The sequence below is a fragment of the Heterodontus francisci genome, chromosome 10 (assembly GCF_036365525.1).
Source record: "Heterodontus francisci isolate sHetFra1 chromosome 10, sHetFra1.hap1, whole genome shotgun sequence".
NCBI lineage: Eukaryota > Metazoa > Chordata > Chondrichthyes > Heterodontiformes > Heterodontidae > Heterodontus > Heterodontus francisci.
Genome location: NC_090380.1, coordinates 76,116,254 through 76,129,522, shown reverse-complemented (window position 1 = coordinate 76,129,522; position 13,269 = coordinate 76,116,254). Strand labels below are relative to the sequence as shown.

Sequence of the window (13,269 nt, the reverse complement as noted above, 5' to 3'; positions counted from 1 at the left end):
AGGTCCTGAAAGCAGATTTTAGGGAGTTAGGAAGGAAATAAAAAAGCAGGACCTCTAAAGCAGTAATCTTAGAATTGCTCCCAGTGCCACATGCTAGTGAGCATAGGAATAGGACTGATCGACTGAACACATGGCTGGAGAATTGGTGTTGAGGGAGGGCATCAGATTTCTGAGGCATTGGGACCGGTTCTGGGGCAGGTGAGACCTGTACAAGATGGACGGGCTACACCTTAGGACCGGAACTAACATCCTCACAGGGAGGTTTGCTAGTGTTGTTGGGGAGGGTTCAAACTAGCTTGTCAGGGGGATGGGAAACTGAGGGGTAGCTCAAATTGGAAGGAAGTAAAGCTGGTAACAGGAGGTAGAAAAATAGCAAATTACATTAGAAGGCAGGCAAAACCAAGGTGAGTATCGACTAGGCTTACAATGCAGAATGTCAAGAAGACAAGGTTAAGGGCGTTTTACCTGAATGCATGCAGCATTCGCAACAAGGTAAATGATTTAAAGACCCAAATAGAGGTAAATAGGTATGATCTAATTGCCGTAATGGAAATGTGACCACAAGGTGACAAAGACTGGAAACTGAATATTCAAGGATATTTGACATTTAAGAAGGGCAGGCAAAAAGGAAAAGGAGGTGGTGTTGCGCTGATAATAAGGGGTGGGATCAGTACATTAGTAAGGGAGGATCTCCGATCAGAAGAGCAAAATGTGGAATCTATATAGATGGATCTAAGAAACAGCAAGGGCCACCAAACAATAGTGGTAGTGTGGGGCATGCTATTAGAAGATTAGAGAAGCATGTAGCATGGATAATACAGTAATCATGGGTAACTTCAATGTGCATATAGACTGGGTAAAACCTAATGAGCACTAATGCTGTGGAGGACAAGTTTCTGGAGTGTGTTAAGGATGGTTTTCTAGAGCAGTATGTTGAGGAACCGAGAAGAGAACAGGCTATTTTAGATCTGGTATTATGTAATGAGAAAGGGCTCTTGTAAAAGAACCTTCAGGAATAAGTGACCATAATATGGTAGAATTTTACATTATGTTTGAAAGTGATGTAGTTCAGTCTGAAGCAAGGGTGTTAAATGTGAACAAAGGAAATTATGAAGGTATAGGGGCAAATTGGCTGAGGTGGATTGGGAAAATACATTAAAAAGTATGACAATACATAGGCAATGGATAGTCTTTAAAGAAATATTACATAGTTTACAGCAACTATACATTCCTTCAAGACACAAAAACCCCAAAAGTAAAGGCAGTCAACTGTGGATAACAAAGGAAGTTCAGGGTTGTATAAGATTAAAAGAAAAAGCCTATAAAGTTGCCAGAAATAGTCGTAAACTGAGGATTTTAGAATACAGCAAAGGAGGACAAAGAAACTGTTAAAGGGAGAATAGAATATGAATGTAAGCTAGCAAAAAATATAAAACGGAATGTAAAAGCTTCTATAGGTATGTAAAAAAGAAACGTTTGGCAAAGACAAATGTGGGTCCATTGCAGGCAGAGTCAGGAGAATTTATAATGGGGAATAGAGAAATGTCAGAGAAACTAAATGGATTACTTTGTGTCTGTCTTCATTGAGGAAGATACAAAAAATCTCCCAGAATTAGAGATCCAAGGGATTAGGGAGAATGAGGAATTGAAGGAAATTAGTATTCGTAAGAACGTTGTATTGGAAAAATTAATGGGGCTGAAGATTGATAAGTCCCAAGGACCTGATATTCTACATCCCAGAGTGTTGAAAGAGGAGATGCATTGGTGATCATCTTCCAAAATTCTATAGATTCTGGAATGGTTCCTGCTGATTGGAAGGTAGCAAATGTCACCGCCCTATTTAAGAAGGGAGGGAGAGAGAAAACACGGAATTACAGACCTGTTAGCCTTAAATCAGTCGTTGGGGAAAATGCTAGAATCTATTCTAAAGGATGTGATAAATGGACACTTGGATAATAATGATCTGATTGGGCATAGTCAACATGGATTTATAAATGGGAAATCATGTTTGACGAACCTGTTAGAGTTTTTTGAGGATGTTACTAACAGAATTGATAAAGGGGAGTCAGTGGATGTGGTGTACTTGGATTTTCAGAAATCTTTTGATAAAGTTTCCCACAGGAGGCTGGCTAGCAAAGTTAAAGTACAAGGGATAGGAGGTAATATACTGGCATGGATTAAGGATTGGTTAACAGGCAGAAAACAGAGAGTAGGAATAAACAGGTCATTCTCGCGGTGACAGGCTGTGCCTAGTGTGGTGCCGCAGGGATCAGTCCTTGGGGCCCCAGCTGTTCACAATATATATCAATGATTCGGATGTGGGGACCAAATGTAGTATTTCCAAGTTCGTGAATGACACAAAACTAGGTGGGAATGTGTGTTGTGAAGAAGATGCAAAGTGGCTTCAAGGGGATTTGGAGAGACTTAGTGAGTGGGCAGTAATGTGGCAGATGGAATATAATGTGGAAAAATGTGAGCTTATCCACCTTGGTAGGAGGAATAGATGTGCAGAGTATTTCTTAAATGGTAAGAGATTAGAAAGTGTAGATGTATTAAGGGACCTGGGTGTCCTTGTCAGTAAGTCACTGAAAGCTAACATGCAGGTGCAGCAAGCAATTAAGAAAGCTAATTGTATGTTAGTCTTTATCGCAAGAGGGTTTGAGTACAGGAGTAGTGAAGTCTTGCTTCAATTGTATAGAACCTTGGTTAGACCGCACCTGGAGTACTGTGTGCCGTTTTGCTCCCCTTACCTTAGGAAGGATATTGTTGCCATAGAATGAGTGCAATGAAGGTTCACTTGTTCCCAAGATGGCAGGACTGTCCTATGAAGAGAGATTGGGGAAACTGGGTCTGTATTCTCTAGCATTTTGAAGAATGAGAGGTGATCTCATTGAAACCTACAAAATACTTAAAGGGATAGACAGGGTAAATGCAGCTAAGATGTTTCCCCTGGTTGGGGAGTCTAGAACTAGGGGACACAATTTCAAAATAAGGGGGAAGCTACTTAGGACAGAGATGGGGAGAAATTTCTTTACTCGAGGGTTGTAAATCTTTGGAATTCTCTATCCCAGAGGGCTGTGGAAGCTCAGTCATTGAATATGTTTAAAGCAGAGATTGACAGATTTCTAAGTACCAATGACATGATATGAGGATAGTGTATGAAAAAGGCATTGAAGTGGATGATCAGTCATGATCATATTGAATGGCGGGGCAGGCTCGATGGGCTGAATGGCCTGCTCCTGTGTTCCTAACAGAAAGTGTTACTTAGACAATAACCTCGACAGTGTGGTATATTTTTGCTATATTTATATTAATAAGAATCTTGAGTCAAAATGAGGTGAAGTTTGATGTAACTTTCATAGTCCATGATTGTTAAGGCATTAGAGAGAGTGCAGAAAAGATTCACGAGAATTGTTCCAGGGATGAGGAACTTCAGTTACGTGGATAGGTGGGAGAAGTTGGGGCTGTTCTCCTTGGAGGAGATTTGATACAAGTGTTCAAAATCGTGATGGGTCTGGACAGAGTAAATAGGGAGAAACTATTCCTGTTGGCTGAAGGATCCAGAACCAGAGGACACTGATTTAAGGTGATTGGCAAAAGAAGCAATGACAACATGAGGGAAAACTTTTTTACGCAGTGAGTGGTTATAATCTGGAATGCACTGCATGGGAGTGTGGTGGACGAAGATTCAAAAAAGAACTGGATAATTATCTAAAGGGAAAATATTTGAGGGCTATGGGGAGAAGGCAGGGGAGGGGGCGAGGTGAGTTACTCTTGCAGAGAGCTGGCGTGAATGTGATGGGCCAAATGGCTGCCTCCTATGCTATAATCATTTTATGATTCTATGATAACACAAAATAAGAGTTTACTAATTTGTATCTAGCCTTGTCTCGCCAAAACATTATTATTATTGGTTCATGGGATGTGAGCGTCGCTGGTGAGGTTAGCATTTATTTCCCATCTCTAATTGCCCATGAGAGGTGGTGGTCAGCTGCCTTCTTGAACTGCTGCACTCCATGTGGTGTAGGTACACCTAGAGTGCTGTTAGGGAGGGAGTTCCACAATAATAAAAACAAGAAATGCTGGAACCACTCAGCAGGTCTGGCAGCATCTGTGAAAAGAGAAGCAGAGTTAGCTTCTCTTTTCACAGATGCTGCCAGACCTGCTGAGTGGTTCCAGCATTTCTTGTTTTTATTTCAGATTTCCAGCATCTGCAGTATTTTGCTTTTATTATAGGGAGTTCCACAAGTCTGACTCTGATTTTGACTTGGCTTCCCTTTCGGATTATTGTAGATGCACAAGTGAGGGCACAAGCAAGGATTGCAATATCCAGCCCATATAAAGAAGGTCTGATTCTTAAACCTCCAGGTGACAATACTGTATGTTTATATATTGGGTTATGAAAGTAAACTCCTGATCATGAGCAACATAGGTCATCTTATAGGAGAGACCAGTGACACTAACAAAGAAGTTACCTAAAACAGGCTTAAAATTTTAACACCTACATTGAAAGAAGGAAAGATTTTGCATTTCTGTTGTGCCTTTCACCACCACGGAAGAACCCCAAAGCGTTTTGCAACCAATGGAGTACTTTTCGTGTGTTGTTACTGTTGCAATGTCAGAAACATGGTAGCCATTTTGCGCATAGCAAGGTCCCACAAACATTGAGATGATGATCAAATAATCTGTTTTAGTGAAATTGGTTGAGAAATAAATATTGGCCAGGACATTCCTGCTCCTTGAATAGCATCATGGGAGCTTTTATGTTCATCTGAGGGAGCAGACAGGGCCTCAGTTTAACATCTCATCCAAAAGTGGCCCCTCTAACAGTATAGCACTCCATCAGTACTGCACTGAAGTGTCAGCCTAAATTTTATACACCTAAATCTCTGGATTTTTTTTTATTCATTCATGGGATGTGGGCTTCGCTGGCCAGGCCAGCATTTATTGTCCATCCCTAATTGCCCTTGAGAAGGTGGTGGTGAGCTGCCTTCTTGAACCGCTGCAGTCCATTTGGGGTAGGTATACCCACAGTGCTGTTCGAAAGGGAGTTCCAGGATTTTGACCCAGCGACAGTGAAGGAACGGCGATTATAGTTCCAAGTCAGGAAGGTGTGTGACTTGAAGGGGAACTTGCAGGTGGTGGTGTTCCCATGTATTTGCTGCCCTTGTCCTTCTAGTTGGTAGAGGTCTTGGGTTTGGAAGGTGCTCTCTAAGGAGCCTTGGTGCATTGCTGCAGTGCATCTATTAGATGGTACACACTGCTGCCACTGTGCTTTAGTGGTGGAGGGAGTGAATGTTTGTCGGTGGGGTGCAAATCAAGTGGGTTGCTTTGTCCTGGATGGTATCGAGCTTCTTGAGCGTTGTTGGAGCTGCACTCATCCAGGCAAGCGGAGAGTATTCCATCACACTCCTGACTTGTGCCTTGTAGATGGTGGACAGGCTTTGGGGAGTCAGGAGGTAAGTTACTTGCCTCAGGATTCCTAACCTGGCTAAAGATGCAGAGATGAAACGAGTTTAGAAAAACAACATGCAGGGACTTATGATCTAGAAAACACTGTCTGTAAGTTATTATTGAATTTGCTAACTCTACCCTATTAAAAAAGGTCAAAGGGAATGGACTGAAAATGGGACTAATTGGATAGCTTCTTCAAAAGAGTCAGGAGGTGAGTTATTCAACTCAGGATTCCTAGCCTCTGACCTGCTCTTGTAGCCACGGTATTTATATGGCTACTCCAGTTCAGTTTCTGGTCAATGGTAGCCCCTTGGATGTTGATAGTGGGGGATTCAGCGATGGTAATGCTGTTGAATGTCAAGGGGAGATGGTTAGATTCTCTCTTGTTGGAGATGGTCATTGCCTGGCACTTGTGTGGCGCGAATGTTACTTGCCACTTATCAGCCGAAGCCTGGATATTGTCCAGGTCTTGCTGCATTTCTACACAGACTGCTTCAGTGTCTGAGGAGTCACGAATGGTGCGGAACATTGTGCAATCAATGGGACTTGAACCCATGACCTTCTGATTCTGACATGAGAGTGTTACCACTGAGCTAAGGCTAACTAGTAGTTTTGATATTTTATGTTCTGCAATGAACTAGTTTACTGGGGAACTGTGTTGCATGAAAATAAGTTGTGTCTTTGCATTTCTTTCAGGACGCCCAGCTTTCAAATTACCAGGATGCAAGCCTTCAGGTTTTGATAAAAAGATGTTGGTGTGGACTGGTCGTTTCAAACGAGAAGAGGATATACCAGCTGTGGTTTCGTAAGTGGTGGAACGGGTATGGGATTTTTCTGGTTGGTGGCTTTTTCAATGTTGATGCTGCCTACCATTGTAAACAACTTTTATTTTTATTCATTCATTAACCTCACTGCAAATAACAATCAGTTGAAACAGTTGATGATAAAGTGACAACAGCTGAGATTTGTGCGTAAGATAACACTTGGCTAGTTTGAGCAGTCTTTGGGTACTGAAGTATAATTACTACTTGCTACCTAAAAGCAATCACATTGTTTGTCAATTGGTGCACTGTATTTTATAGGTTTATGTCTGCCTTCATCTGCCACTGCAGGAGTTGAAGTGAGAAACTACCCACAAAGTGCATGAACTTGGGGCACTTAGCCAAGGGAGCAAGTAGATTTTTCTCCCACCTCTATCACACCCACTGGCTCCATGTGTTAGTTTCTGTTCCCTGGATGTCACATAGCTGTTGCAATTAAATATTGCTGCTGCCTTTCTCACAGGGAAGATAGAAAGTAAGTACAGATAGCCAGCTTGTAACCTTTTTGCTTCCCAGATGCTCTGGGACCATAGGTTTTATTATGTTAAAAGTGCTTGTTAAATACAAGTTGTTGCTGTTGCTCAGTGACTACTTTTATTCCTATATACAGCATTACTGTCCTTAATTACTACCGACACTTCATAATTACATTCGGAACTCTTATGTTTCCCAACCTGTCTCTGGCTTGATGGCAAAATTCTTTCTGCTGTTGCTTCTGGCTGAACTTCACCCTCTCTTACTGTGCTGCAGTAATGCAGATCACAGGCCATTCCTTACTTATGACAATTCACTGACTGCATCCTCCACTTTCTTGACAGACATCATAGGCCTTTCATCTTACTGCAAATACCACCAGCTGCATCCTCCCTTCCTAATTAATGTAAATGTTAGCTGCAGCTCATGACTGGCCGAAGCACACATTTAGAAATATAGCTTTGAGCTTCCTTCACATTACAAAGAATTTAATTCTTTGTGTGTGTGTGGGTGGGGGGGTGGTGGGGGGCACATTTTTCCCTTTGGGTGTTTGGGGATTCCAACCTTTTGTGAGTGAGGGCCTCACTGTTGCAAACCTTTTGTATGTATGAGGGTATTTTTCTGTGTATTAGAACTCATATCTCTCAAACCTTTTCCTAAATTGCTTCAGTGGAAGTGTACAAACTGACCCAACCCCCACAATAGAATTACTTTTCAATTTGGTGAAAGCATTTTTAAAATTTGTTCATGGGATGTGAGTGTCACTGGAAAGGCCAGCATTTATTACCTACCCCCTGTTGCCCTTGAAAAGATGATGGTGAGCTGCCTCTTGAACCCCTGTAGTCCATCTGGTGTAGTTACATCAACAGTGCTGATAGGGAGGGAGTTCCAGGATTTTGACCCAGCGATAGTGAAGGAACGGCAATATAGTTCCAAGTCAGGATGGTCTGTGACTTGGAGGGGAACTTGCAGGTGGTGGTGTTCCCATGCATCTGCTGCCCTTGTTCTTGGTTGTAGAGATCACAGGTTTGGAAGGTGCTGTCAAAGGAGCCTTGGTGCACTGCTGCAGTGCAACTTGTAGATCGTACACATTGTTGCCACGTGGAGGAGGAAGTGAATGTTTAAGGTGGTGCATGGGGTGCCAGTCAAGTGGGCTGCTTTGTCTTGAATCGTATCGAGTTTCTTGAGTGTTGTTGGAGCTGCACTCATCTAAGCAAGTGAAGAGTATTCCATCACACTAGTGACTTGTGTCTTGTAGATGGGGGCCAGGCTTTGGGGAGTCAGGAGTTGTTATTGGCTGCAGAATTCCCAGCCTTTGACCTGTTGTAGACACAGTTTATATAGCTGGTGCAGTTAAGTTTCTGGTCAATGGTAACCCCAAGGATGTTGATAGGTAATTCAGTGATGGTAATGCCATTGAACGTCAAGGGGTGTTGGTTAGATTCTCTCTTATTCGAGATTGTCATTGCCTAGCACGTGTGGCGAGAATGTTACTTGTCACTTGTCAGCCCAAGTTAATTGTTGTCTAGGTCTTGCTGCATACAGTCATGAACTGCTTCAGTATGAGGAGTTGCGAATGGTGGTGAACATCTCCACTTCTGACCTTCTGGAGGGATGTTCACTGATGAAGATAGTTGGGCCTAGCACACTACCTTGAGGAACTCCTGCAATGTTGTCCTGAGGCTCCAACAACCACAACCATCTTCTTTTGTGCTAGGTGTGATTCCAATCAGTGGCGAGTTTTCCTTCAATTCCCATTGAGTTCAATTTCGTTAGAGCTCCTTGACACCACACTTGGTCAAATGCTGCCTTGTCAAGGGTGTTCTCTCTCACCTCACCTCAGGAATTCAGCTCTTTTGTCTGTGTTTGGACCAAGGTCTTGGATTTCTGGAGCTGAGTGGTCCTGGTGGAACTTAAACTGAGCAATGTTGAGCAGGTAAATGCTGTGTAAGTGCAGCTTGATTACACTGTTGATGACCCCTTCTATCCTGTGATGACTGATAGTAGACTGCTGGGATGGTAATTGGCTGGATTGGATTTGTCCTGCTTTTTGCAGACAGGACATACTGGTAACCTGGACAAATTTCCACATTGTTGGGTAGGGCCCAGTGTTGTAGCTGTACTGGAACAGCTTGACTAGGTGCATAGCTAGTTCTGGAGCACAAGTCTTAAGTACTACAGCTGGGTGTTGCCAGGGCCCAGAGTCTTTACTGTATACAGTGCCTTCAGCTATTTCTTGATATCACGTGTGGTGAACTGAATTGGCTGAAGATTGGCATCTGTAATACTTGGAACCTGAGAGTGAAAACCATAGAAATGTTACGGCACAGAAGGAGGCCGTTCAGCTCCTCGTATCTGCATCGGCTGAAAAATCTAGCCACCCAATCTAATCCCACCTTCTAGCATCTGGTCTGTAGCCTTGCAGGTTACAGCACTTTAGGTGCATGTCCAGGTACCTTTTAAATGAGTTGAGCGTTTCTGCCTCCACCACCGATCCGGGCTGTGAATTCCAGACACCCACCACCCTCTGGGTGAAAAAGTATTTCTCGTGTCCGCTCTAATCCTTCTACCACTCACTTTAAATTTGTGCCCCCAGGAAGTGACCTCTCCGCTAGGGGAAACAGATCCTTCCTGTCTATTCTATCTAGGCCCCTCATAATTTTGTACACCTCAATTTAAGTCACCCTTCAGCCTCCTCGGTTCTACGGAAAACGACCCTAGCTGATCCAATCTTTCCTCATAACTGCAATTTTCAAGCCCTGGCAACATTCTTGTATATCTCCTCTGTACTCTCTCCAGAGCAATTATGTCCTTCCTGTAATGTGGTGACCAGAACAATACGCAATCCTACAGTTGTGGCCTAACCAGCGTTTTATACAGTTCCAGCATTACATCCCTGCTTTTGTATTCTATACTTTGGCCAATAAAGGAAAGCATTCCATATGCCTCCTTCACTCTATCAACCTGTCCTGCCACCTTCAGGGACTTGTGGACATGCACTCCAAGGTATCCCACTTCTTCTACCCCTCTCAATATCCTCCTGTTTATTGTGTACTCCCTTGCTTTGTCAAGAGGATTTGAGTACAGGAGTAGTGAAGTCTTGCTTCAATTGTATAGAACCTTGGTTAGATCGCACTTGGAGTATTGTGTGCAGTTTTGGTTTAGGAAGGATATTATTGCCATAGAGGGAGTGCAACGAAGGTTCACCAGACTTGTTCCCGGGATGGCGGGACTGTCCTATGAAAAGAGATTGGGGAAACTGGGCCTGTATTCTCTAGCATTTCGAAGAATGAGAGGTGATCTCATTGAAACCTACAAAATACTTAAAGGGATAGACAGGGTAGATGCAGCTAAGATGTTTCCCCTGGCTGGGGAGTCTAGAACCAGGGGACACAATTTCAAAATAAGGGGGAAGCCACTTAGGACTGAGATGAGAAGAAATTTCTTTACTCAGAGGGTTGTGAATCTTTGGAATTCTCTACCCCAGAGGGCTGTGGAAGCTCAGTCATTGAGTATGTTTAAAGCAGAGATTAACAGATTTCTAAATACCAATGACATAAGGGGATATGAGGATAGTGTGAAAAAGGCATTGAAGTGGATGATCAGTCATGATCATATTGAGTGGCGGGGCAGGCTCGATGGGCTGAATGGCCTACTCCTGCTCCTATGTTCGCCATCCCCAATTGATAATCCACTTAATATTTTTGGCTGAAGATGGTTGCAAATGCTTCAGCCTTGTCTTTTGCACTGACGTGCTCTTTGCTTCCCCCCTGCCCCACCCCCGCAACCATCATTGTGGATGGGGATGTTATCGGGGCCTGCCTCTCTGGTTAGTTATTTAATTGTTCTGCACCATTCATGACTGGATGTGGTAGGACTGCAGAGCTTTGATCTGACCCTGTTTGTGGGATCACTTAGCTCTGTCTATAACGTGTTGTTTCACATGTTTAGCTGTCATGTAATCCTGGGTTGTAGCTTCACCAGGTTTGCATCTCATTTTACGTATGCCTGGTGTTGCTCCTGACATTTTCCCAACGCTCATTGAACCAGGGTTGATCTCCTGGCTTGATGGTAATGGTAGAGTGAGGGATATGCTGAGACACCAGGATAAAAATTGTGGTTGAGTACAATTCTGCTGCCGCTGCTGATCCCCGTTGCCTCATGGATGCCCAGTTTTGAACTGCTGGAACTGTTCTGAATCTATCCCACTTAGCAAGGTGGTAGTGCCACGCAATTTGATGGATGATGTCCTCAGCGTGAAGAAGGGACTTCATCTCCTCAAGGACTGTGTGGTGTTCACTTCTACCAGTACTGTCATGGACAGATGCATCTGTGACAAGTGGATTGGTGAGGACGAGGTCAAGTCGGTTTTTCCCTCATGTTGATTCTCATCACCTGCCGCAGGCCCAGTCTGGCAGATACTTCCATCAGGACTTGACCAGCTTGATCAGTAGTGGTGCTATCAATACACTCTTGGTGATGGATACTGAAGTCCTCCACCTAGAGTACTTTCTGTGCCCTTGCTACCTCAGTGCTTCCTCCAAGTGGTGTAGACGTGGTTTCGTAGAGATGAGAAACGATAAAGGCAGGAGGTCACTGGTGGGGGAGGTGTACAGGCCCCATAACAGTAACCACATAGTAGGACAGAGTATAAAGGAAGAAATAATGGGAGCTTGTCAGAAAGGTATGGAGATAATCATGGGGGATTTTAATTTACATATAGACTGGAAAAATCAGATGGACAAAGGTAACCTAGATGAGTTCATAGAATGTTTTGAGGATAGTTTCTTAGAACAGCATGTTCTGGAGCCAACCAGAGAACAGACTATACTAGACCTGGTATTGTGCAACGAGATAGGATTAATTGATGACCTCATAGTGAAGGTGCCCCTTAGGTAGCAGAGATCATAATATGATTGACTTTTACATTCAGTTTGAGGGAGAGAAGAATGGGTACAAGACTTGTATTTTAAACTTAAATAAGAGCAATTATGAGGGCATAAAAGCAGAGCTAGCTAAAGTGAACTGGCAAATTAGGTTAAGGGACAGGTCAAGAGAGATGCAGTGGCAGACATTTAAGGGGATATTTCAGAATACGCAGAATAGATACATTCCAACAAGAAAGAAAAATTCCAAGGGGAGGACCCATTATCCATGGTTAACTAAAAGAATTAAATATAGAATCAAACTTAAAGACAAAGCATATAATTGTGCAAAGATGGGTGGCAGGTCAGAAGATTGGACAGAATATAAAAAGCAACAAAGAATGATTAAAAGATTGATAAGGAGGGAAAAATTAGAGTACGAGAGAAAGCTAGCTAGAAATATAAAAACAGATGGTAAGAGTTTCTATAGATACTTAAAAAAGAAAAGAGTTAACAAAGTGAGTGTTGGTCCGATTGAAAGTGAATCTGGGGAATTAATAAGGGGAAGTAAGGCAATGGCAGATAAATTGAACAGGTATTTTGCATCGGTCTTCACTATAGAGGTTGCAAGTAACATCCCAGAAATAGGTGTAAATCAGGAAAAGTCACCAGGGAAGTGGTACTGAGCAAATCGTTGGAGCTGCGGGCTGACAAGTCCCTGGGTCCTGATGAATTTTATCCTAGGGTTCTAAAAGAAGTGGCTGGTGAGATAGTTGATGTGTTGGTTTTAATTTTCCAAAATTCCTTGGATTCGGGGAAGGTTCCATTAGATTAGAAAATAGCAAATGTGACTCCTTTATTCAAAATGGGAGGGAGACAGAAAATAGGAAACTACAGGCCAGTTAGCTTAACATCTGTCTTAGGGAAAATGTTAGCTATTACTAAGGACGCTATAGGGCACTTTGAAAAATTCAAGGTAATCAGGCAGAGTCAACATGGTTTTGTGAAAGGAAAATCATGTTTAACTAATTTATTGGAGTTCTTTCAAGAAGTAACATGTGCCTACTCCTGCTCCTAATTTGTATGTTCAATGTAGAGGAGTACTGATTCATCAGTTCAGGGTGGTAATCAGGAGGTTTCCTTGCCCATGGTTGACGTGATGCCAAGAGACTTCATGGGGTCCGTAGTCAATGGTGAAGACTTGCAGGGCCACTCCCTCCTGACTGTATACCTCTGTGCTGCCACCTCTGATGGGCCTGTTCTGCCGGTGGCACAGGACATACCCAGGGATGGTGATGAGAGGCGTCTGGGACATTGGCTGTAAGTTATGATTCAGTGAGCATGCCTGTCAGGCTGTTGCTTGACTTGTCTGTGGCAAAGCTTTCCCAATTTTGGCACCAGTCCCAGATGTTAGTGGGGAGGACTTTGCAGGGTCGACTGGGCAGGGTGTGGCTTTGTTGTTTCCGTTGTCTAGGTTAATGCCAGGTGGTCTGTTCGGTTTTATTAGTCTTTGACATGTTTGTAGCAGTTTGATACAATGGAGGGGTTTGCTCAGCCATTTCAGAGGGAAATTAAGAGCCAACCACATAGCTATGGGTTTGGAGTTGCATGTAGGCCAAATCGGGTAAGGACAGCAGATTTCCTTCTCTTAAGGA

General features: G+C 43.2%; 1 protein-coding gene across 1 annotated transcript in view; it reads left to right on the top strand.

Annotated features, from left to right (window-relative positions):
- LOC137374543 (protein FAM162B-like) overlaps window positions 1-13,269 on the top strand; it is a 37,683-nt gene that overhangs the window by 1,614 nt on the left and 22,800 nt on the right. The window contains exon 2 of the mRNA XM_068040801.1: window positions 6,151-6,259. Coding sequence (XP_067896902.1) covers window positions 6,151-6,259 — 109 coding nt within the window. The remainder of the gene's footprint in view (window positions 1-6,150; window positions 6,260-13,269) is intronic.